The 24,092-nt window shown below is 41.7% G+C and overlaps 2 protein-coding genes across 2 annotated transcripts in view; one reads left to right on the top strand and one right to left on the bottom strand.

Moving 5' to 3' along the window:
• cdhr2 (cadherin related family member 2) overlaps window positions 1-14,725 on the top strand; it is a gene marked incomplete at its 5' end in the record, with an annotated part of 29,046 nt that extends 14,321 nt beyond the window's left edge. The window contains 9 exons of the mRNA XM_081383452.1: window positions 9,546-9,639; window positions 9,734-9,822; window positions 9,933-10,001; window positions 10,614-10,761; window positions 10,895-11,016; window positions 11,482-11,595; window positions 11,702-11,785; window positions 13,697-13,760; window positions 14,450-14,725. Coding sequence (XP_081239578.1) covers window positions 9,546-9,639; window positions 9,734-9,822; window positions 9,933-10,001; window positions 10,614-10,761; window positions 10,895-11,016; window positions 11,482-11,595; window positions 11,702-11,785; window positions 13,697-13,760; window positions 14,450-14,608 — 943 coding nt within the window. The 3' untranslated portion in view covers window positions 14,609-14,725. The remainder of the gene's footprint in view (window positions 1-9,545; window positions 9,640-9,733; window positions 9,823-9,932; window positions 10,002-10,613; window positions 10,762-10,894; window positions 11,017-11,481; window positions 11,596-11,701; window positions 11,786-13,696; window positions 13,761-14,449) is intronic.
• A 7,645-nt stretch (window positions 14,726-22,370) lies between these two features.
• adirf (adipogenesis regulatory factor) lies at window positions 22,371-24,001 on the bottom strand (the record flags this gene model as incomplete). Its single annotated transcript, XM_081382165.1, has 3 exons — window positions 22,371-22,474; window positions 22,788-22,850; window positions 23,923-24,001. 3 exons carry the CDS (start codon window positions 23,999-24,001, stop codon window positions 22,371-22,373), a joined length of 246 nt encoding a protein of 81 aa, XP_081238291.1.
• Window positions 24,002-24,092: the final 91 nt, after the last annotated feature.

The following is a 24,092-nucleotide window of genomic DNA, read 5'->3' on the forward strand; positions in this document are numbered from 1 at the left end:
AAAAAAGGAAAACAAAACAAGAAAACTTAAATCAAAACAATAAACAGTGATGACTAAGAATGAGCATCAAAAAGCGACTTTATATACACTCTTTACATTCTGAGTACCCAATATCAACCCCCGGGCAATGAAAACATCCACACCAGTCCTCATGGAATGAAAGAGAAAAGTTAACGTTGTTAGTGCCGTTGAGATCGGAGATGTCGCAGTGACGCTAGTCAATAAGGCTACACAGCAGAGCAGCACGTAGTAAGTTTGTGGTCGCTCAGCATTCATATATCCGTGAAATCAAGCCAAACAGCAGCACGCAGTAAATTTGTGGTCGCTCAGCAGTTTATGTTGAACCGGACTGTTGATCAAAACGTCCAGTGAACGACAATGACGACGACAACCCACCATAACCTTAAACAGGCATATGAAACACACCTGAATTAAAACAGAGGAAACTCACTAAGCGAACTTGAGTCAGACTGAGGCATTGAATGTAAAAGATTAGAAACATACCTGAACAGCACATCATTAAAGAACCACGAAACTCATCCGCTTCTCTAGAAGTTCGCACAACAACGCGCGCCGCCGAGTATATGCCGGTTAGTTCCGCTGTCCACTACAACAAAGGAGTCCACATCAACTAGTGCCACAGGAATCATTTGCAACAGAGTCGCTAACCAGCAGATCTTACCTCTCCAGCTCTTGCACACCGCGCCGGAACAACAACAATGACATGACGTCACGTGTAATGCCCTCACAGGTGACATGCACAATCCGCATTTATAGTCCTCATAACTAGAGCTCAATCACCATCCAGCCGAGCATTAATAGGCGGAGCTAATGCCTACTGCTACAATTGCATAGAAACTGTGTCTATTCCTCGTTTAGTGAGATCAAATCATAAATCTACTGCAGGATCTAGGAAAAATCTAATTGTTATTAAACCAGAAAATGTTGCTATTGGTAATCAAAAACAATTTTTAAAGCTAGGTCTTCTAAACATTAGATCACTCACACCTAAGGCAGTTATTGTAAATGAAATAGTCACAGATAATAGCTTCGATGTACTTTGCCTTACTGAAACCTGGCTTAAAGCAAATGATTATTTTGGTTTAAATGAGTCTACTCCAGCAGGATACTCCTATAAGCACGAGCCCCGTCTGAATGGTCGTGGCGGCGGTGTTGCAACAATCTATAGAGATTTTCTCAATGTTACTCAGAAAACGGGTTATAAGTTTATTTCATTTGAAGTACTTGTACTAAATGTTACGCTCTTAGATGTTCGAAAAACATCCCTATTATCTCTAGCCTTGGCTACCGTATATAGACCGCCTGGGCCTTACGCTGATTTCCTAAAAGAGTTTGCAGATTTTCTCTCAGACCTATTAGACCTAACTTCGATAAAGCATTAATTGTTGGAGACTTTAATATCCATGTAGATAATCAAAATGATGCGTTAGGGGCTGCGTTTACAGATTTATTAAACTCCTTTGGGGTCAAGCAAAACATTACCGGACCGACTCATCGATTTAATTATACACTCGATTTAATTATATCACATGGAACCGATCCAACCGATATAGATATCATTCCACAAAGTGACGATGTCACTGACCATTACATGGTAACTTGCATATTACGTACTCCTGTAATATATCATGCTGCGCCGCGTTATCGATTAGGCAGAACAATCCTTCCATCCACCATAGATAATTTTTCAAACAGCTTATCGGATCTGTGTCAGCTGCTCAGTGAACCCAAACAAACAGATGAACTTGAGGAATTAACTAGCACTATGAGCACCATTCTCTCTGGATCATTGGATATTGTTGCGCCCATTAGATTAAAAAAGGTCAGAGAGAAAAGTAAAGCACCATGGTACAACAATACTACGCGTGTTCTAAAGAGAGAAACCCGTAATTTAGAGCGTAAATGGAAACAAACCAACTTAGAGGTCTTTAGAATCGCATGGAAAGACAGTATGTCACGTTATAAAAAGGCCCTTAAAGCGGCCAGGGCTGAGCATCTACGCAAACTAATAGAAAACAACCATAACAATCCTAAGTTCTTATTTAACACCGTGGCGAGACTAACAAATAAACAGATGTCTCCTGAACAAAGTATTCCATTACAGTTTAGTAGTAATGATTTCATGAAGTTCTTCACTGAGAAAATAGAAAACATCAGAATCACAATTGTAAACGTTCAATCCTCAATCGCGCCTTATAATTCAGCCTCAATTATCACGCCGCAAGAACAATTACAGTGCTTCACAACTATAGAACAAAAAGAGTTAAATAAACTTTTTACTTCATCTAAAACAACAACATGTTTATTAGATCCCATACCAACTAAACTATTGAAAGAAGTGTTACCTGTAGTGGAAGAGCCTCTCCTCAATATTATTAACTCGTCTTTATCTTTAGGTTATGTTCCAAAAACATTTAAACTGGCAGTTATAAAACCTCTCATTAAGAAACCACAATTAGATCCGAATAATCTAGTAAATTATAGACCCATTTCAAATCTACCTTTTATGTCTAAAATACTAGAAAAAGTTGTGTCCGCTCAACTGGGCTCTTTCTTACAAGAAAATGACACCTATGAAAAGTTTCAGTCTGGATTCAGGCCGCATCATAGCACTGAAACTGCGCTCGTTAAAATCACAAATGATTTACTTTTGGCTTCTGACCAAGGCTGTATCTCAATATTAGTTTTACTTGATCTTAGTGCTGCGTTCGATACTATAGATCATACAATACTCTTAGATCGACTACAAAATTATACTGGTGTTCAAGGACAAGCATTAAGCTGGTTTAGATCGTATTTATCTGACCGCTACCATTTTGTTTATTTAAATGGAGAAAAATCTATCATAACTCCAGTAAACGCCTCGGTTACGACTGTAACCTCGGTTCCCTGAAGAGGGAACGAGCGTTGCGTCGAGAATGACGCTATGGGGAACGCTTTGCGTGATGACGTCTTGAAGCACATGTAAAATCAGTCCAATGGTGTGGCGGAACGTCAGAGGCGGGTGACGTCACGTACCAGGAAGCTATAAAAGCCGGCCCGAAACAGAAAACGAAAGCTTCGTAAAAGTCTGAAGTCGAGCTGACAGGCATGAAGGAGATATGGCAAGGCGACGCAACGCTCGTTCCCTCTTCAGGGAACCGAGGTTACAGTCGTAACCGAGGCGTTCCCTTTCAAGGGAACTCCCGTTGCGTCGAGAATGACGCTATGGGGAACGTCTATACCAACGCCTCCATAGCTACGAATGTCTGTCCTGTGTGTAATCTGGAGAGCAGCACTAGGAAGACAAAACATGAGACCCTGGAGCAGAGTCTAGATCCAGAGAGTAAAACCTGACGAAAGTGTGCGGTGAGGACCAGCCTGCCGCATCACAGACGTCCTGTAAAGAAACTCCTGAAATAAGGGCCTTAGAGGCCGCCATACTCCTCGTCGAGTGCGACCGGACAGCCAAAGGAGAAGGCTGCCCAGCCGCCTCATAAGCAAGTGAGATAGCCTCGACCACCCACTTGCTCATCCTTTGCTTAGACACTGGACCTCCTTTGTTAGGGGACCCAAAGCACACAAATAATTGATCACTTTTTCGCCACAGGGCAGCTCTGTGGACATATGCGTCTAACGCCCGCACAGGGCAAAGCAAATTATTAGCCTCCTGGTCCGCATTTTGAAAGGGAGGAGGACAGAAGGCCTGCAGAACAATAGGTCTGACCACATTAGTGGGGACCTTGGGGATATAGCCCGGTCTTGGATGAAGAAATGCTTTGATCATACCCGGAGCAAACTCTAAGCATGACGGAGCAACCGACAACGCTTGGAGATCCCCTATTCTCTTGAGAGAGGAAATAGCAAGAAGGAAAAGAGCTTTCAGCGTTAAAAACTTCTCAGGAACCTCCTCAATTGGCTCAAAGGGGGCCAGGGACAAACCTTGTAACGCAATGGACAAGTCCCATGGTGGCACCCTAGAGCAAACTGCAGGCCTCAGCCTCCAAGTGCCACGAAGGAAACGAGATATCAAAGGGTCTTTCCCCACAGACATTCCACCCAAAGGAATGTGGTAAGCACCTATGGCCGCCACATAAACCTTTAAAGTGGACGGGGTTAGACCTGCTGTGAACCGGTCCTGCAGGAACTCCAGCACTGTACCAACTGGGCAGTTAACTGGGTCCAACCGACGGTCACTACACCAAGAAGTGAAGACTCTCCACTTCAGGGCATAAAGTTTCCTCGTGGAGGGAGCTCTGGACTGTAGAATGGTCTCAACAACCTCAGTTGAGAGACCTGACTCTATGAGCTGGGCCCCCTCAGAGGCCAAGCCCACAGGTTCCACAGTTCTGGGCGGGGGTGAAATATTGAGCCCCCTGCCTGGGACAGAAGGTCTCTCCTGACGGGTAACTCCAGAGGATGCCCGTCGAGGAGGGAGACCAGATCGGGAAACCATACTCTGCCCGGCCAACGCGGGGCTATAAGAAGCAGGCAAACCCGGTCCCTGCGAACTCTCTCCAGAACTCCCGGGAGCAGAGCCACTGGGGGAAAGGCGTACAGACGTAGCCTCGGCCACGTCTGAACCATAGCATCCAGTCCCAGAGGAGCTGGATGCGTGAGGGAGAACCAAAGTGGACAGTGAGAAGTCTCTCGAGACGCAAACAGATCCACTTGTGCTTGGCCGAACTCCCTCCATATCAGCTCCACCACCTCGGGGTGGAGACTCCATTCCCCGGGCCTCGGCCCCTGCCTCGACAGAGTGTCTGCTCCTATATTCTGGACCCCGGGGATGTAAGCTGCCCTGAGTGACAGTAACTTCCCCTGGGACCACAAGAGGATATGGCGTGCCAAGTTGGATAACGGGCGCGAGCGCAAACCCCCTTGGTGGTTGATATAGGCGACTACCGAAGTGTTGTCCGTATGTACTAGCACATGGTGTCCCCTGAGATCTGTGATAAAGCTCCTCAGAGCCCGGAAGACAGCTAACATCTCTAGGCGATTGATATGCCAGGAACGATGATGGTCTTCCCACAGACCTTGAGCTGAGCGACCCTCCAGGATCGCTCCCCAACCCGTGAGGGAAGCATCCGTCGTTAGCAGTTTGCGACGACAAGGAGCTCCCAACACTGGGCCCTGGGACAGGAACCAAGGTTTCTTCCACATAACCAGGGCACGTAAGCATCGCCGCGTGACCCTGATTGTGCGAAATGGGTTGCCCCTCGGGGAAAACCCCCTGGTCCTGAGCCACCACTGCAGGGGCCTCATGTGTAGCAGTCCAAAAGGTATCACGTTGGACGCTGCTGCCATGAGACCCAACAGTCTCTGGAACTGTTTGACAGTGAGTAGCTGGCCTAGCTTTACACTTTTCACAGCTGCAAGGATGGACTCTATACGTGGCGGTGACAGGCGCGCCTGCATCGACACTGAATCCCAAACTACGCCTAAAAAAGTGGTCCTCTGGAGTGGAGAAAGCACACTCTTCTTGGCGTTCAGCCGTAACCCCAACTCTTTCATGTGGGCGAGAACAACATCTCGATGTTGAACCGCCAACTGATGCGACTGAGCTAAAATCAACCAATCGTCGATGTAGTTCATGATGCGAATACCTTGGAGGCGCAGCGGCGCCAGAGCTGCATCCATGCATTTGGTGAAAGTGCGGGGTGATAAAGCTAGGCCGAATGGAAGAACACGATATTGGTATGCTTTGCCCCCGAAAGCAAACCTCAGGAACTTCCAATGACACGGACGGATGGAAATATGGAAATATGCGTCCTTGAGGTCTATCGTGACAAACCAGTCCTCGGACCTGATCTGTGGCACGATCTGTCTCAATGTTAACATTTTGAACTTGAGCTGCATGACTGACTCGTTCAGAACTCGAAGATCTAAAATGGGACGCAATCCCCCGTCCTTTTTCGGAACTATGAAATACCGGCTGTAAAATCCGGTTTCCCTGTTGGAGGGAGGTACATATTCTATGGCCCCTTTCTCTAACAGAGTGTTTACTTCCTGTTCCATAACCAGAACCTGCTCGGGGCCCACCACTGTGGGCAGGACCCCCATAAACCGAGGTGGGCGTTTTTTGAATTGTATCTGATACCCTTTTTCCACGGTCTGCAGGACCCAACGAGAAACATTCGACAGTAGCTTCCACGCTGTCAAAGATTCTACTAGAGGTACCAGCCTCTCGAGACTGGTTTCTGGATTTCGTTGTTGTTGAGTAGTCAATTCGTCGCCCTGTAACGGCGCACCGGCAGGGAACGACCGAACAGACTGCTCTAACACCCTCCTCGGAGGGGGCGGGCATCCCGAGGCCACTACGTTTCCGGGTGGTCCTTGAGATATGTGCTCGCCGGAGACCGCTGCGCCCTGTAACACCGGAGGCGGCAGGGTTGGCAGAACGGTCCCCTGAGGGTACCGAAGAGAGACGGGCACCGTAAAAAGAGGTGTTAACCGCTCTGCTTCGGGGGGGACTACCCTCATATGTCCTGAGCCCTCGGACATCAGGATTTCTTCCCAGCAGCCTTCTTGGCGGTAATAACGGTCCGCAGATCCGCTCTACCCCTCGAAGACTGCTGGGTTTGAGCGCGCCCTCCGTGTCCCCGAGATTTTTGTGGGGGAGCACGGGAGGACACACTCTGTTTCTGAGTGGCACGATGATCAGCGCTCTTTTTAGAGGAGTGAGGCTGCTCCCGCTCAGCAGCCTCAAAGAAAGAACGGCGGGGAAGAAGTTTTTGGAGAGCAGCTGCTTGTTTAGCGGCTTCTTGTGATTTTGCTACCGCAACGTTAACTGCATCGCCAAACAAACCAACAGTGGAGACCGGAGCATCTAAGAGGACATGCTTTTCTTTATCCTTGATATCACTTAGATTGAGCCACAGATGCCTCTCAGTGGCCACCAGGGCTGCCATAGACCGCCCGATAGATTTAGCGGTCTCCTTGGTGGCCCTGAGAGACAGATCTGTGGCTCTGCGTAGTTCGGCCACCGTGTCAGGACCAATCCCCCCGCCCTCCTCTAAATCCCCCAATAACTCAGCCTGATATGCTTGCATGATTGACATCGTATGCAGACACGCTGCGGCTTGACCAGCGGCTGCATATGATTTATGAACCAGGGAAGATGTTACTTTAACTGGCTTAGAGGGGAGTGTAGGAGCCTTCAGGGAAGATGCCGTTGCTGGAGAGAGATAGCCCGCAAGCGTCTCTTCCACCTTCGGCATCTCCCCATAACCATACTCTTTATATTTATATATTGAGGAGTAGTGTGATGTTTGTGGTGTATAAACTCTGTAAGACACTGGTTTCCCCCACGATCTCGACACCTCGGTGTGGAGATCGGGGAAAAACGGCAGGCTCCTGCGCTGGGGCTGCGCACGAGATGGCAGGAAGCGTTCGTCGAGCTTACTTTTCGAACGAACGTCCTGCCTATCCTCTGGCCACTCAATTGAAAGTCTGTCAACAGCTCTAGTAATAACATCAAGCAATTCTTCAAACGCATGAGACTGAGGTGGCGAATCCTCAGACTCAGCATCAATACTCACAACATCCAACTCCTCAGAGCTGGAAAGTTGCAGTACTGGTGCCTCCATCGGGGGGGAAGAAACCGCCGCGCGTGCTTCCACACCCTGATGAGAGGCACTGGATCTGTCAGTAAGAGGCTGAGATAAGGCAGAGCCCGTCTCAACATCCACTGACAGATCCATTTGCGAACCCCAGGTCTGAGATCGCCGCCGAGCCTCAGCCGCGGCGGGACCCGAGCCCTGGGGAACGTGGTCGGGATTGAACCGAGCCAAACGGGATCGGAGCGTCCGCAATGGAAGCGCACAGCAATGCACACAGTCACCACCCTCGAGTGCTGACTGGGCATGCTCCTCTCCCAAACAAACAACACAAAGAGTGTGTGTGTCACCTCCCGTTAAATAACGCGGGCAGGGATGGACACACACTCTAAACTGCTGCTTGCTCGCCATACTGAATAATATATATATATATATATAGACAGACAACACCAAATAAACGGACAGATTCAACACAGAGCGCAACTGAAGACTCAGAAAGCTTTCGTTTTCTGTTTCGGGCCGGCTTTTATAGCTTCCTGGTACGTGACGTCACCCGCCTCTGACGTTCCGCCACACCATTGGACTGATTTTACATGTGCTTCAAGACGTCATCACGCAAAGCGTTCCCCATAGCGTCATTCTCGACGCAACGGGAGTTCCCTTGAAAGGGAACTATGGAGTGCCGCAGGGATCTGTGTTAGGCCCTCTATTATTCTCAATATATATGCTACCACTTGGAAATATTATAAGGAAACATGGAATTAGTTTCCATTGTTATGCTGATGACACTCAAATCTATATTTCATCACGGCCAGATGAAAACGCTAAATTATCCAAATTGACAGAGTGTGTTAAAGATATAAAAGATTGGATGACGCATAATTTTCTTTTATTAAATCCAGACAAGACAGAGGTACTACTTATCGGTTCAAAAAACCACCCACAAAACCTCTCACAATACAACTTTAACATAGTAGGATGTCCTGTTACTTCATCCTCTACAGTAAAAGACCTGGGTGTTATATTAGACAGCAACCTGTCTTTTGAAAATCATATTTCATATGTTACAAGAACAGCCTTTTTCCACCTTAGAAACATTGCTAAGCTACGTAATATGCTATCAGTTTCTGACGCAGAAAAGTTAGTTCATGCATTCATGACCTCGAGACTAGATTACTGTAATGCGTTATTAGCCGGTTGTCCTGCATCCTCAATAAACAAGCTACAGTTAGTCCAAAATGCCGCCGCTAGAGTTCTAACTAGATCAAGAAAATATGATCATATAACACCGATTTTATCATCCCTACATTGGTTACCTATAAAGTCCCGTATTAATTACAAGGTATTGCTACTGACTTATAAAGCCCTAAACTGCTTAGCTCCCGTCTATTTAACGGATCTTCTATCGCCCTATAATCCATCGCGCTCTTTAAGGTCACTAAATTCGAGGCTTTTGGTCATACCTAGGATATCTAGGTCCACCAAAGGAGGGAGAGCATTTTCACATTTAGCACCAAAACTCTGGAATAGTCTTCCGGATACTGTTCGTTGCTCAGACTCGCTCTCCCAGTTTAAAACTAGATTAAAGACGCATCTCTTCAGCCAGGCATTCATATAATACTTTTAATCCTACAGTTAAATCCGACCTCTAGTTCATAAACGCCAGAGGAGAACTGGCCCCTGACTGAGCCCGGGTTCTCCCAAGGTTTTTTTTTTTTCTCCATTAGGTCACCTGATGGAGTTTTTCGGTTCCTTGCCACTGTTGCCTTTGGCTTGCTCAGTTGGGGATATTTGGGGATATTTAATTTAATTAATCAATCAACGATACTATTGATCAGCATTACCGAACGTAGACGTTCCACTAGAAACAAACATTGATGTATTGTTCTAATTTATTACTGTGAAGCTGCTTTGATACAACCTGTGTTGTGAAAAGCGCTATATAAATAAACTTGACTTGACTTGACTTGACTTTATAATGTCCAGGTCCCAGCAGGCAATAGCAAATAATAGAAAAGGAAAGTTCATGGTGGAGGTGGAGGCATCTGACGGCGTTTTCAATTCCATCTCTGTGGTTGAGGTAGAGAATTTTCACCCTTACAATTCATTCATTCATTCATTCATTCAGTCAGTCTTTTTTGTTTTGGTCAATTTCTAATTGCATTGTTTTGCAGCTTCTCACAGTTGACAGCTCCTACAGAGTCAGTCTCAGATTTAATGCGCCTGTGGCTGAAGTCAATGAGAATTTGAGTAAAATCAGAAAGTAAGGAAATATGAATCATGATTATAGTTTGTTTATTTATTTAATTTTTTTTTTTTTTTTAACAAAGATTCAGGCCAAAAAAGTAAATGTGTATGATATATCTCTTGCAGTATTCTGACAAGTGCTACAAAAGCAACGGTGGAATTCTTTACTGTATATGCTGAGGATGGTCCTCAACGGTAAGATTCCACCACCCACATCCCCATTTATACATATATACATACAGTAAACTAAATTGAATCTCACTAAACACATGTACGGCAGAAATATCTGAAATTTTCATTTCCTTCCGATGTTGGAATTTGTAAGATCCAGCAGGTGGCGTGTACATCATAGAATAATGAATCCAAGTCGGTTTGTATTCATTTATAGATTGCAGACTGAGAAATTGTCATCCTCTCATGTCTTTCCAAACCTGTATGACTTTCTTCTGTGGAACAAAAAAGGAGACTTTTTTAAAGAATGTTCACTCTGCTCAGTGTTGTTATTGTTGACTTAAACTATTAAAGTAGTTTTTGTTGACTGAAATAAAAATAAAAAAACGTACTAAAAACTTAATTACTATAAAGCTGAAATAAAAATAAAGCTAAATAGGAATATAAAAAAAAAAACGAAATTAACATGACATAAGGAAATATCAGAATTAATCAAACTAAAAGTAATGTGAAAGCTTAAAAAAGATTTATATGTGAATTACAAATATGAATAAACGCTATAATAGTATATAAATTATACAAAAAATAACTGTGGTTTCCATACAGTGAAAGCAGAATTTGTTATGTCCTTTGCAGAGCTGATGTGACGACTGTTGTGGAGGCATATTTTGTGTTCAGAAATGGCACGGCTCTTGACTATGATGCAGTGACCTCAATCCTGAATTCAGAGGAGGTCTATAGGGAATTTGGATACCAACTAACTGAGCTTGGATTTACTGGCATTGTAAGTAATTAAAAATAATAGGTTAATAATTTCCCTTTTCAAAACACATGATGAATTGTGATTTTCCAAAAGTTAAGCATGAAGGCCAACATTACTTTTTCTTTTTAATCATTTTTTTTTATTCCCTTAACAGTCGACAACCATTACTGAGTCTGAAGGAGTCAAGACAGAGGTATTCATCATGATTGGTTTGATGGCTGCACTGGCGATCGTTCTTGTTGTAACAACCACCTCACTCGTGTGTATCAGAAGAAAGTAAGAACTGCTGAATTACCACCCATTATAGTTTAATGATGTTAAAGAAACACTCACTGATGTGTTTGCATGATGCTCAACTTATCAGTCTCTGATTTGTTTTTATTTCACCTTTTGAGAAACTTTAAAGCCAGATTATAAAATATATGATGCTAAAATTCGCAGTCATGCCTCTGAAGTTGGACAGGAAGACATTGAAGCTCATGTAGGGTGAATGTAATATGCAGAGAACTTGAATGATCCCGTATGTCAGACCTGTTTCCAACATTATGCATGGAGCCAGCATTATACAATACCCTCTGACCTCAGTCTGGGTCACAAACAGTACAAATCTGCTGCTAACTAGTTTCAACAGATTCTAAAATAGCTCTTCTGATGTGCAGTGCACCCACACACACACACGCACGAACACGCAGGAGTTACTCCATCTACAACTTTACAGTATTGGTCTCTTTTACCCTTCAGCTACAAGAGGAAACTGAAGGCAGCCAAAGCCATGAACTCAGCAGCCACTGTGGTCATACAGAATCAGAAGACCGGGCCTGTTGTTCCTGGAACCAACAAATACACCAAAGAAGGGTGAGACAGAAATAACAAGCTACCTAAAATGCTGGCCCAGTGTAATATCATTTTGAACTGGCATTCAGCAGCAGGCTGGTGTATGAGATTGTCTGATATTCCACAGAGCAAACCCAGTGCTGAATATGAATATTGACACGGCCACAGACCTTGGCTTTGATGAAGATGGCTCCAGCGCAGACAGAGAGAGGTACCGTGAAAGTACACTATACACATCAAGCTGGGGATTCACAGTGGAAAAAAAATGACATTTTGCATAGGAAAAAAGTATCTTATGCTCACCAAGGCTGCATTTATTTGTTAAAAAATACAGTAAAAGTAATATTGTGAAATATTTTTACTTCATATAAAATGTCTTCCAAATAGAAAATAACTTTTCTATTTGAATATATTTTTAAACGTAATTTATACCTGTGATGCAAAGCTGAAATTTCAGTGTCACACGATCCTTCAGAAATGATTCTGATATGCTGATTTGGTGCACAATAAAAAAAAAAAAATTGTTATTATCAGCACTGAAAAAGGTTGTGCTGCTTAATTTTTATTTTATTTTCTCGATTTTTTTGATGAATAAAAGAACAGCATTTATTTTTAAATAGAAATCTTTCGTAACATTATAATTGTATTCACTGTCACTTTTGATCAAATTAATACAGCCTTGTTCGGATGCGTACCACATTACTTCTATTATGTAGATATGTTGTCTACACAATATATACTGTATTATTTACTTGCTCTAAGTAAAGCATACACTTTAAAAGCATGGCTTAATTCGGTGTTATATTGTTTGAGAAAGAATTTTTCAAACAGAATATTGTGTTAGAATATTTCACATGCGTTTCATAAAAACGCACTTAGCACGATCGCATGGCGCTGTGTTTTATGTGCTACTTAAGAGTCGCTGTCCGTAAGTCAACTGCTGAAATGTCACCTTGTAGAATGGCTCGTAATTGTAGCACACGCTTGTATTTTGAAATGTTTAGCCTAATTGTTTTCATATGATGTGCATTTTCTACGAGGCCAATAATCCATAAAAGCACAAACCTAGCTGGTGGAGACGCCAACAAAATGGCTGATCCAGGTGGTGGGACCAATGATTCCCTGCTTCTCACAGCAGAGGAAGAAAAGGCCTTGTCACTACTTGGCGCAAGTGCTTCAGATGGCATTTGTGGTGGTATTGGCATACATGGATGAGTAGGGGTAACTCAGTCTGAGTCTGAGTCATGTCCTTCATGGTCAGAGGATCTATCAGTTTCATCTGCCATCTCCCAGCACCTATCATCTCCTAGTCCTCCAAACAACCCTCCCAGGCCTCAGCCTCCATCTTCAGTTGTCCAGACTGCAGCCACAACACTTCAGCAGTTTGAGAATGTTTGTTGTTGTAGTCAGGACATATGAGAGTCTCCTTACTTAACAGGAAGGAAGATGAAGAGGTGGTGGTGGAGGAGGAGGAGAAGGATGGCATGAGACCACATGATGGCCAGCCAAGAAATAGGCGACATGGCTGTTTTTCGTGCACGTCACCAAGTCATTTGACAATTTTTTTTAGTTCATCCCTATATTTCCCCAGTCTTTGAAGCATATTACATATTTGATCATTTTTTTTTGTTCATTCATTTAATTTAGATAAAAATTATTAGATTAAATTATTATTATTATTATTATTATTATTATTATTTAAAGATGAAAGACATTGACCTTCACTGGAAGTGTTTGCATGCATATTTATCTTGTCATGGAAGCCCACATTATACTGTATCTACAAAACGGTTTTACAATTGTTTTGACTACAAACAATACTGTGGTCCTCCGTGACAGATGAACATCTGCTTGTATTGATATGTGGGCAATAGTAGATTATTAGTTTTACTAGCAATAGTTTTAGTTTGATGATGTGGTGATATTGGTGACCCCATATTTCTCAGAATCACCCTGAATCACACAATGAAGCATGTTTTTGATTTTCTTTCAAGCTACATAACTGGTCCAAAATGTCTCTACTGGTAACTTGTTCCCCCATAATGTCACTTATGACTTCATACAGAAGATTTGCTTTGTGAGATTCTGATTATGTGTGTATGTTGTGTCTGTTCTGTTTTAGCCTTAACTCCCTGGACTACAACATTGATATGGCCATGACAGAGAAAGACACTATGCCAATGATGGTAAATGTATTATTAAAATTAATATTATATACTGTGGGGTGCAAAAGTCTGAGGCCACTGGTGAAAAACAACATACATTTATACATTTAAGTGAAGCAATGAATTAACATGAATTTGATCATTTGTGTTAGTATTTATATTGTTTATATATGTATGTATATATATATATATATATATATATATATATATATATATATATATATATATATATATATATATATATATATTTCTTTATTTTTCCTTTAATACCAGCAGAACTCAAACTGCATGAACTCCTCAAATCATGCTGGAGAACATGATCATCAGGTTTTACACAAACTTGTGAATATCCAAAGAGCATCTTGTGCTTCAGTGGAAGCAAAAAGCAAAAACATCTTATCATCTGACATCAGACCAATGGCTTTCACATTGTCACTAATTTAATTATAAATTATAGAAATAGTGTAGCATTTAAAATATTTCTTATTCTTTTTACTTTTTTTTTTTTTTTTACCCTAAAAGTTTACAAAACCCGGAATCAGATTTTCAGTGTGATTGCATTCAGACTTTTGGATTCCACAGTATTTCAAGCATATTTACTTATGGTGCAATAGTATAAATGCTGTGGGGACACAAGTGGATTTGAAGTCTTTATAAGCTGTTTGGTTATGTATGTTTTTTGAGTGCTTATGTTTTCTGTTGTGCTATAGGTAATTGAGGAAGAAGAAGAGGAGGAGGATGACGACAGGAGTGGTTCTCCATACATTGAGCCTTTGGGCGCTGCATTGGCCCAGCGAGAGAAGAAGAGAGGTGCAGACAGCCCTGGTCTCACTTTTGCAAACCCTTCCATAAACACCACTGATCTCTAAAAATCAACCCCTGACCTCCACCTGTCTGCCATTTGATATGTAGTTCTGCCAAAAAGGAGAAAATACTCAATTTCACACTATATATTGTATGTTTGGCCTTTAAAGTTAACCCATGACTTTGAATGCTGAATCAACAATGCACTTTGAAATGTTGAGTTGGTCGGGGGTAAGAAATTTAATGTTTGGAAAAGAACCATTCTCAATGCACTAAAAACAAGTGGTAATTCAAACAGACTTTATAGCCTAATTTTACCTTTCATTATTTTTGTCATTATTTTTGTCATCATTTTCTATTCTTTTTTCATAATGAAGTCTCATCTCCAATATGTAATACCTAATCATTCATACTGTTTAAAGTTTTGTTTTACAGAAGAATGGAACTCTTTCAAATTTTTTAAAAAAAATTTGTATTATTTTCTGTCTTTGAACAAACACATAAACTTATAAAGTATAAAACTGATTGTGTTCTCTGCCAAATATTACCTGGCACTAGCCTGCTTAGTTTAGGTCTGATCAAAACAAGCAAAAAAAAAAAAAAAATCATATCTTGCTGAGCCAGATTGGTGTCCAGGGTGTATATATCGTAAATTGTCTATATTTGGTGTATTGTTATATGTTCAAAAATTATTATTATTATTTTGCTATTTTACTCAAATAAAATTGATCATGTTATCAAAATGAGAGACAAAATCAAGTTTTTGCTTTTCCCTTGTAAAGATGATTTATTTTCAAAACTATTCACTTCACAGCTCTCACAACATTCACAAAACATCACACAGAATGTAAGGCTTGAAGGTGTGTTTGTTACGAGTGTGCTGAGCTGAACTGCAAAAACAAGACACATCCATTTAATATTACAGGGTTATACAAAAGCCAATAGAAAAAGAAGAATCTGAAATCCATAAAGAACACCGAACATTTGTCACGGTCAAAAAATCAGAGACTTCATCTATTACACGTTGCCAGAAACACCAAGAATTTCTAGGGTAATTTTTGTCTAACACACAGTACTTGGTACTGTCACTCTATAAATGTATTCTACCACTCTTTAAATATACATGGTGAATTCATATACATGTTTGAAATATAGAAATTTTAAAGGTAAAATTATTTGTGTAAAATATTGTAAAAGGGCACTTTAAAAGTGATCCTCACTGACCACAACAACATCAGGGTGGCATGGTCTTGACAGAAGCAAGCAAATATACACTCATAGCAACATAAACTGGAAGGAGCCATTTTAAAGTCAAAGTGCGAGGAGAAATCAAGACGACTGTAATTGTTTGCAGTGAATACAAACTAAACCAAAAATGTTGATTATCCATACAGGGACTTATTGTGGCGCAGTGTCATGTTTAAATGTCTTAAGGATGTTAAAGGGGTGTATTATCGAACAAAACCCAATCATGTGCACGGCCAAAGTGCACAAAGCTGGGAGAGATTGTCTCAAGGTGATTTCGACTTTCATGCCTTTCTTAGTTTTCCTCATCTTGACGTGGTCTTGAACAACAACTTGGTCGCCGGACGTTCCTGAACCACTGGCGAAAATGATTCTGTCTACGCCCGCCGCTCTGCACCGTCTTTTCTTCCTTTTGTTCTTTGGCCGGGCTGCTTTCACCGGGGTCTGGGATGGGGGGAGGACTGGAAGGCATCGTTGCGGATGTTTCAGTCAGATCCGCTGGCAGATCATCTGTCAGGGCAGGCAAGGCCGGAGGTTGTTTATTTTGCTTCTTCACCTGTTTCTCCAGGTGTTTCTGGATAGCCGTACCCAGCACTGCCACCTCCACCACTGCACCATACACCTCCCAAGTCATTCCCTTTTCGTCCCAGCTCACCTCCTGCACGGGTTCTGGAGCTTCCTCTGGCACCACCCCGATCCGTGGTTCCGGCTCTGGGATAACCTCGGGTGCGGTCAGAGTAATCGGGCTCATGGGAGCTGTGGCAACTGAACGTACTTCCACCTGCAAGCCCACCTGTAACTCTGCATCTTTTCTCTGGGCCACCTCTGTACTACACTTGTCGGCGAGTTTTCCAAAGGTGCTCGGAAAAATGAAAGCTGCAGAGCCCTCGGGAGGAGTCATGGGGCTGGTGGCCACCGATTGGTACATCACTTCCAGACTGACCTGGGTTTGCACATGCTGTGCGCGTCCAGGTGACCGAGTCACGCCAAGCGTCTCTTGCGCTGGCCGTACGGCATTCCTGGAGTCAGTCGATTCGATTTTCTCCTGTTTTACTTCTACGTCTTTAGGCTGTGTGGACTCATCTGTCAGACTGCAGACATTCACTTCCACAGAGGAGCTTGTGTTAGCATGTGTGCTACTTGCGTCTGTTTTCTGAGGGGTGCTTGAACCTTTTCTCCCGGAGTTTGTCTCATTGCTACAATCCCCAGGATCTCCAGGCAATCTTGGTTCTTCATTGGTGGTATTCTGCTCAGTTGATGCGTTGCTTATCACGCTGGTCTTCTGAACTTGACTGACCTCAATCATGTTCACCACCACGATGGAACCATCGAGACTCTCTTCCTCAGTCACTCCTCCACCCTCAACGGAAGAGACAGTCTCGGGTTCAGTAGGGCAGCTGGAAGTCTTCTGCTCCCCAAACTCCTCATCCTCCTCATCCTCCAATATACAGTCATGATTGGTCACCAGTATGGTGATCTCCTGGTTAATCTCCTGGTCAAGGTTTTGTCGGCCAAGCGCCAAGCATATCTTATCTGCTTGTTCCTCTGCTCGGTTGACACACCTCTCTTGTTTGCACGCTGACTCAGGTGGCTTATTGCTCTCTACTGCTGTTTGAGTGGAAGGTAAATCTTCTTCTAATCGCTGCTCATGTGGAATTACTGACTTGATCTGATCTGATGTAACCTCTGGGTCGGGTTGTTCCTGGATGCTGTCGCAGATCTCCTCTTGGACTGAGGTCCCTGGGTTTTCAGATGCTTTTGACAGGTTTTCGTCAGTTACGGTGTCATTCATAAGGGGCGAATAGTCAATACTTCTGTCATCCGTGTTTAAACTTGAGCTGGTCCCTGAGCCAACTTTCCAAACTTCACTTTCTGTCAGAACAGGACCCTCCATGGGTTTAGAGATGAGTTCGTGTTGATCCGAGAGAGGGGCAGGAAAATGTCTGAGCTTCACGGTCTCACACCACTGATGGTTTAGCTGGAAAACATTTACATAAATGCATTAGTGCATTAATGTTGGTGCAATTATTAAAAAAATGGCACTTGACATGCATTAATGATAGCATACTCATTTTATTTGAAAACATATTACATTAGATAAAATTCATATCAAATCGTATTGTTTAGTAATGATCACAGACACTGACAAAAATCATCATTTCTGTTCTTGAAATTATTTTTACATAAAATTGCATATAAATTTCAGCCTTATAATACTTTAGAAAGGAAGAGTAGTATCAGTTGTCAATAAGTCGATTCCTTTTTTTATTCCTAAAAAAGAGAGATCCAATAATGTCATAGCTGTCTGATTCGGTTCATCCACACAGTGAACTTGCTCGGTAACAGTACACTCTAAAACCAAAACTACGACGACACACAATGAGACACGTATTGAAAAACACCCCAACGACACATACCTCAACTGCACGACAGATCAAAAGCAGTATCCATATTTTGTAAGATTTCACAGCCAAAGCATGTCTTCACACTCCAAGCTCCTCTTTTAGGTGCTTGAAATCAGAGGCAGGCTGTAGATGGTTTGTTTTCCAGAAGAATCTCAGTGGATGGTGGTCCTTGGATTTCACTTTGGCTGCGAGTACTGAAAGCTTCTGATTTTTAGTTTCCCTGGAAACCAGACTCAACCTGGCAGTGAGTGGTAATGAAATGACAGAGTATCCCTAGCTTTATGATCAGAAGCAAATCATGATTAAAATAGTGTTTTATTTATTTATTTTTTAAAAGAGGGGGGAAAAAAGTCACGCATGGCTCTTATGTAATAAAAAATCTAATGAAACAAATTTACTTTGGAAGACAAGACACTAAAAGGGAGCACTGGTAATGGTTTTGTGATCTCTGGAACTTTTTCTTTTGAAATATATAGAATGAACTCATATTTTCAACATGTCACAGGAGACAAATCCCTGTAAGTGTAAAGTGCTGGACAATCAATGTAGGTCACTATGCTGATGCATTGATGTATTGGATTATCTTCAAATTAATATTCTTTCAATTTTATTGAACAGCATGCAAGTTTAAGGCTGAATGGTAACTATAAAATGGCTTTTCCCAGGTTTTTTTGGATTCATGTATGTGGTCGCATACATTGCACCTCACCATGCCGTGGATTGTGTTCCGGAGAGCTCTATTCTATCGCCTATGTTCTCACCATAGAAATCGAGGGCTTTTGCCAATTGCACGCACCCGCAGAATATTTGTTGCCTAGCAACCAGCCATGTACATGCAGGGGGGAGGGGGGTGACTGTGCTCATGGTAATGGGGGGGGGGTGTTCAAAAAACACATGCCATATTTTGATAACAACAGGATGCAGGCAAATGAGGAGGACGAGGAGGAGGAGGTGGATAGGGATGTAAAGATGATGGGGGGTGTGGAGGTGGAGATTATGCCACAAGTTGTGGAGATCAACTGTAAAATAAGTCGCGGTGAAAAACCTTTCCTCAGGATGAAACTGTTTGACATTTGCGTCTACCACAGATATGAACACTAATGGGTACATCTTGTCTGCTTACATCTTCAGGGAATTTCCATTAATAAACAGTTCAGGATATTTGTTTCCATGTAGCTTTTATAGACACCTACACAATCTAGCTTTTTTGATTTTTCATACCATAAATGCAAAATAAACATTCTTTGTTAGATTTGTTTTTTAAAGGAACTGAACTGAAAATATAAACCAAAAAGAATCTATAGATTATTCTTCCATGCAGCTGCATGAAATCGTACCAAGTCTGTTCTACACCATATAAGGTATTTTGGGCTCAGTGGCTGGCTGGTTTCACATAATGTGCCTGGCACAAAGCATATCTGCTCTTGAACTTTGCAAGAAATAGGCCTACTCTACTTTACTCAATTACTCTACCTACATTTTAAGGGTAAGAGAGGTTCATTCTCAGCAGTTTCCCATGGAATATATAGACTGCGTTTACTCACGTCTGATTACAAATCGAAATTTGTTGCATGCATGTAAACACAAAAATCTGCACAAGAGGCGATTTTTCGCATCCATTTTGAGCCACTTCCAAATGTGTTTTAAATCAGATACATATTAGGAATTGCACAGACTAGTCGACTTTAAGCTTGATAACGACTAGTCACTGATCATGGCCTATGGAGGGCGCAACAGGATAAGAAATCTTTGTTGTCCACTTTTACGCTCCCTTTCCAACAGTTAAAATGACAAATAAATGCATACTTCGAGAGCGCTTCACAAGATATGTTTGATTATACTATCTGGATGCTCAAAATAGATGGATGAATGCACATTTTAAACAGTTTATTGTACACGTAAGTTAATCGCAGATAAAAACTAATGCGCTGCTGCATTATAACACACATACAGACAGTAGCTCGCACATCACATGAAGATCGTGCACACACAGAAACATTCAGTTGCGCAGAAATCTATTGTCAACTTTGCTTAAAAACTGAAAAGTTTTAGCATATTTTTCTTAGTAAGTAACCCACAGATTCACTATTAGTAGAGAGACGCTGCACAGGTAGAATTAATTCACACTCAATCGCTTTCTCATTATTATAAATGTGTTTATACTCTATTATACAAAATGTGTTATATAAAACATCATAAATATATCTTTACTGTGCTACTTTATCAGTGTCTGATTTAGAACGAGCAGAACCATACGTCATAGCAGTGTGAGGACGACAGCGCCAGCCTAACAGTCTGATGCCGGAACCGCATACCATACATATCCACCTTACATATACCATACCTAAACCTACCCATCTCCACCCCCTGACCCCTAAATCCATCCCTAAACCTACCCATCTCCACCCCCTGATCCCTAAACCCATCCCTAAACCTACCCATCTCCACCCCCTGATCCCTAAACCCATCCCTAAACCTACCCATCTCCACCCCCTGACCCCTAAACCCACCCCTAAACCTACCCCCTGATCCCTAAACCCACCCCTAAAACTACCCATCTCCACCCCCTGACCCCTAAACCCACCCCTAAACCTACCCATCTCCACCCCCTGATCCCTAAACCCACCCCTAAACCTACCCATCTCCACCCCCTGATCCCTAAACCCACCCCTAAACCTACCCATCTCCACCCCCTGACCCCTAAACCCACCCCTAAACCTACCCATCTCCACCCCCTGACCCCTAAACCCACCCCTAAACCTACCCATCTCCACCCCCTGATCCCTAAACCCACCCCTAAACCTACCCATCTCCACCCCCTGACCCCTAAACCCACCCCTAAACCTACCCATCTCCACCCCCTGACCCCTAAGCCCACCCCTAAACCTACCCATCTCCACCCCTTAGATGCTTTTACCCCGCCCACTTCCGGCATCAGACTGTTAGGCTGTTGCTGCCATCCATTTTGGTTCTGCGGTTCTGCAGTTGGTTAATATTGGAAATCTGTGAGAAATATAATGGCCCAAAGACAAAAGAACTGATAAAAATAAGCGCATATGTAGGAGGAATAGCCTTGTGGGCAGCGCTGTATGAGTTGCAATTCGTAAAGAGTTTAATAAAAAGTTAATGCTATATATTTTCGTTACATTTGTGAGTTAATAAAAATATAACTGGTTGTGTGAACTTGGCACATAATATCTAAATATCGATAAATCAATCAGTATAGCCCTGAATCCAATCAAATCGTATCGCATAATTTTTTTGAGGTATATCGTCATCGTATCGCTGGTTGAGAGAATCGATATCATATCGTATCATGATGAACTGTCCGATTTACACCCCTACTCTAAAGTGAATGTAAATATGGTGGACAAAAATTCGGATAAGGTCAAAAGATTAGACCTGTGCATTAAGACTTACGAGCCTAACGAGTTAATCTACAGGGCAAATACATCCATAATGAAGATGTTTCTTTTCAACTAAATGAGTTTTTAAAAAGCATCTAAAGGATGTCCATTGCAATGCTTTATTGCGGTTTCACTGGACTGATAAAGACAGATTTTAAGCTGTGCAACACATTTGAAACAGGATGCGTAAGTTGGTGAGTAGCAGCCAACACGTTGCACGTTGTTTGGGGTTATTGTTTGTAATCAAAAACATCATCTCTTGACATCCACAGGAATACTGAATAGCAGGAACTGCCCCTAAGGCACTTTTGAATGAAAGTTCTTTCACTGTGGTCTATCTGTGTTATGTTGCCATAGCAACAGTTCACCACCCCCTCCTCTGATTCCCCCCCCCCTCCCGTGACGTGGGAGCTGAGAAAAATAATAGAAGGTTTCACTAAGAAAGTGAACGTGTTCTTGCATACTCTATATAATCACATAGTATTACACTAGAATAGAAATGCAGGGTGGATATAAAGAGACACTGCAGCAGTTGAACGGAATGTATCGTGTATTTTGAAAGCTGCATCTTTGAACAGAAAATAGGAGGATCAACAACTAAACTCAAATGAAATCTTTAGGCATAGTCCGCATTGCAAATGCAGATGAAATTAAGCCAGTACATTTGCAAAGTTTCTAGGCTACTTATTATTTTTATACAATTTAATTCACAAAGTTTAAGTTGAATCGATTCTGATAAGAAGGAATGTCAAATTGGTTGGGCAGTGCATTTATTTAGAACTCATTTTTTGTCCAAACTCCTTTATGGTGTCTGATGCTTTCCCTGCAGCGGTGCCTATAGCAGACTGTGTTTGTCTGGACGCCTCCTCAGCAGCTGTTTGTACACACACACACACACACACACACACACACACACACGCACAGAGAGAGATCCGTTAGGGATGCATTTACATATTCTTCATGGTGCAACATACAAATAAATTGATAGAGATAAGCAAAACAATACAATACAATTTTAGATTCAAGACATTATGGCAATGGCATGACACAATTATGCAAAACGATTGTAGATGATTTGCATACACTGACTGTACACAAGCTGTAATATCAAGCACATCCGCACTTAAGTGCATCTTTATCTCTGTACAGATGTATAGCAGACTCGTGAGCTGCCAGCTTTCTCTTACCTATACTGGTGGTTTCTTTGGCGGACTCTGCCACCTGGTGCACGACATCTTGCGATGCCTGAACTGAAATAACATTATCAAATATGCTGTATGTTTTTCATGCGCACTGGGGAAAAAGTCTCTCAAAAAGCAGTATCTAAAAATTACATTAACGCATGGTGAAATGGACTACAATAAATATAAATATAATAATAATAATAATAATAATAATGATAAAATGAAATAAAAAATGTTGGTTTCACTTTATTTTGATGGTCCCTTTAACACATTCTGTTGACTATATGTAACGTTGCACCTACATGTCAACTAACTCTCATTAGAGTGTTAGTAGAGTATTACTGGTAGGGATAGGGTTAAATAGGTTGGCATGTACTTGCAAAATAACTTATAGTCAGTAGTATGTCTGTTGGGGAGCATCAAAATAAAGTGTTATCAGATATTAAGCAGACAGTCTACTAACACTCTATTGAGAGTTAGTTGACATGTAGTTGCAAAGTTACTTATAGTCAACAGAATGTTCAAAAAGGACCATCACAATAAAGTGATACCTAATTTTTAAACAAATGTTTTAAATTTGAATTATTTGAATATGCTTAACTTTGCATTAAATTAGTTAAATTAATGCCAAAGCACATATAGTTTTTTTCTGCCATTAATCAGTGTGTATTATTTAAAACTTACAGATTCCAAGCTTTATAAATTCAAAATGAACTCATTCTGAAATTCACAATATCTTTACAATTTACTCAAGTAGTTTTATTTGACTCAATTATTTAATTTCATTTGACGGAAATATGTCATATAATTGAAATATGCAAATCTTAAAAACAGACAAATTTTTGATGCTGTGATCCTGTCACTATTTTATGAAATCGTGTAAAACATGTTCAAATCAAATTATTCAAATTATAGTTCAAATAAATAAATAATAAAATAATACATGAAAACATAAATCAGCAATAAAAAGTTAAATAATGAAATGTTTAAATAAAACATCTTGATGGTCAAAGTTTTTTAAAATCTATGGCACAATAAACACAAATGAGGTAAATTAGACAGCTGTTCTTTCTTAAACTAAAAATGAACGTTACCAAACATAATCAATGACAGATGAGCAGTGTGCATCCATTAGTACCTGCACTGTCAGTGACGCCTTTAGTGGCTGACTGTGTTGTGTTCTTCAGCCCCTCCAGAGACTTCTTAAAGGAAGCCATGATGCTGAGCACATACACTCACAGTCCTACCGGCTCGGCGTAAGAGGGATGCTGCCAACAGGCCCTTAAATACCCTCTGCTGCCGGAGGGC

This window comes from Scardinius erythrophthalmus, assembly GCF_964197995.2.
Source record: "Scardinius erythrophthalmus genome assembly, chromosome: 13".
In the NCBI taxonomy this organism is placed as follows: domain Eukaryota; kingdom Metazoa; phylum Chordata; class Actinopteri; order Cypriniformes; family Leuciscidae; genus Scardinius; species Scardinius erythrophthalmus.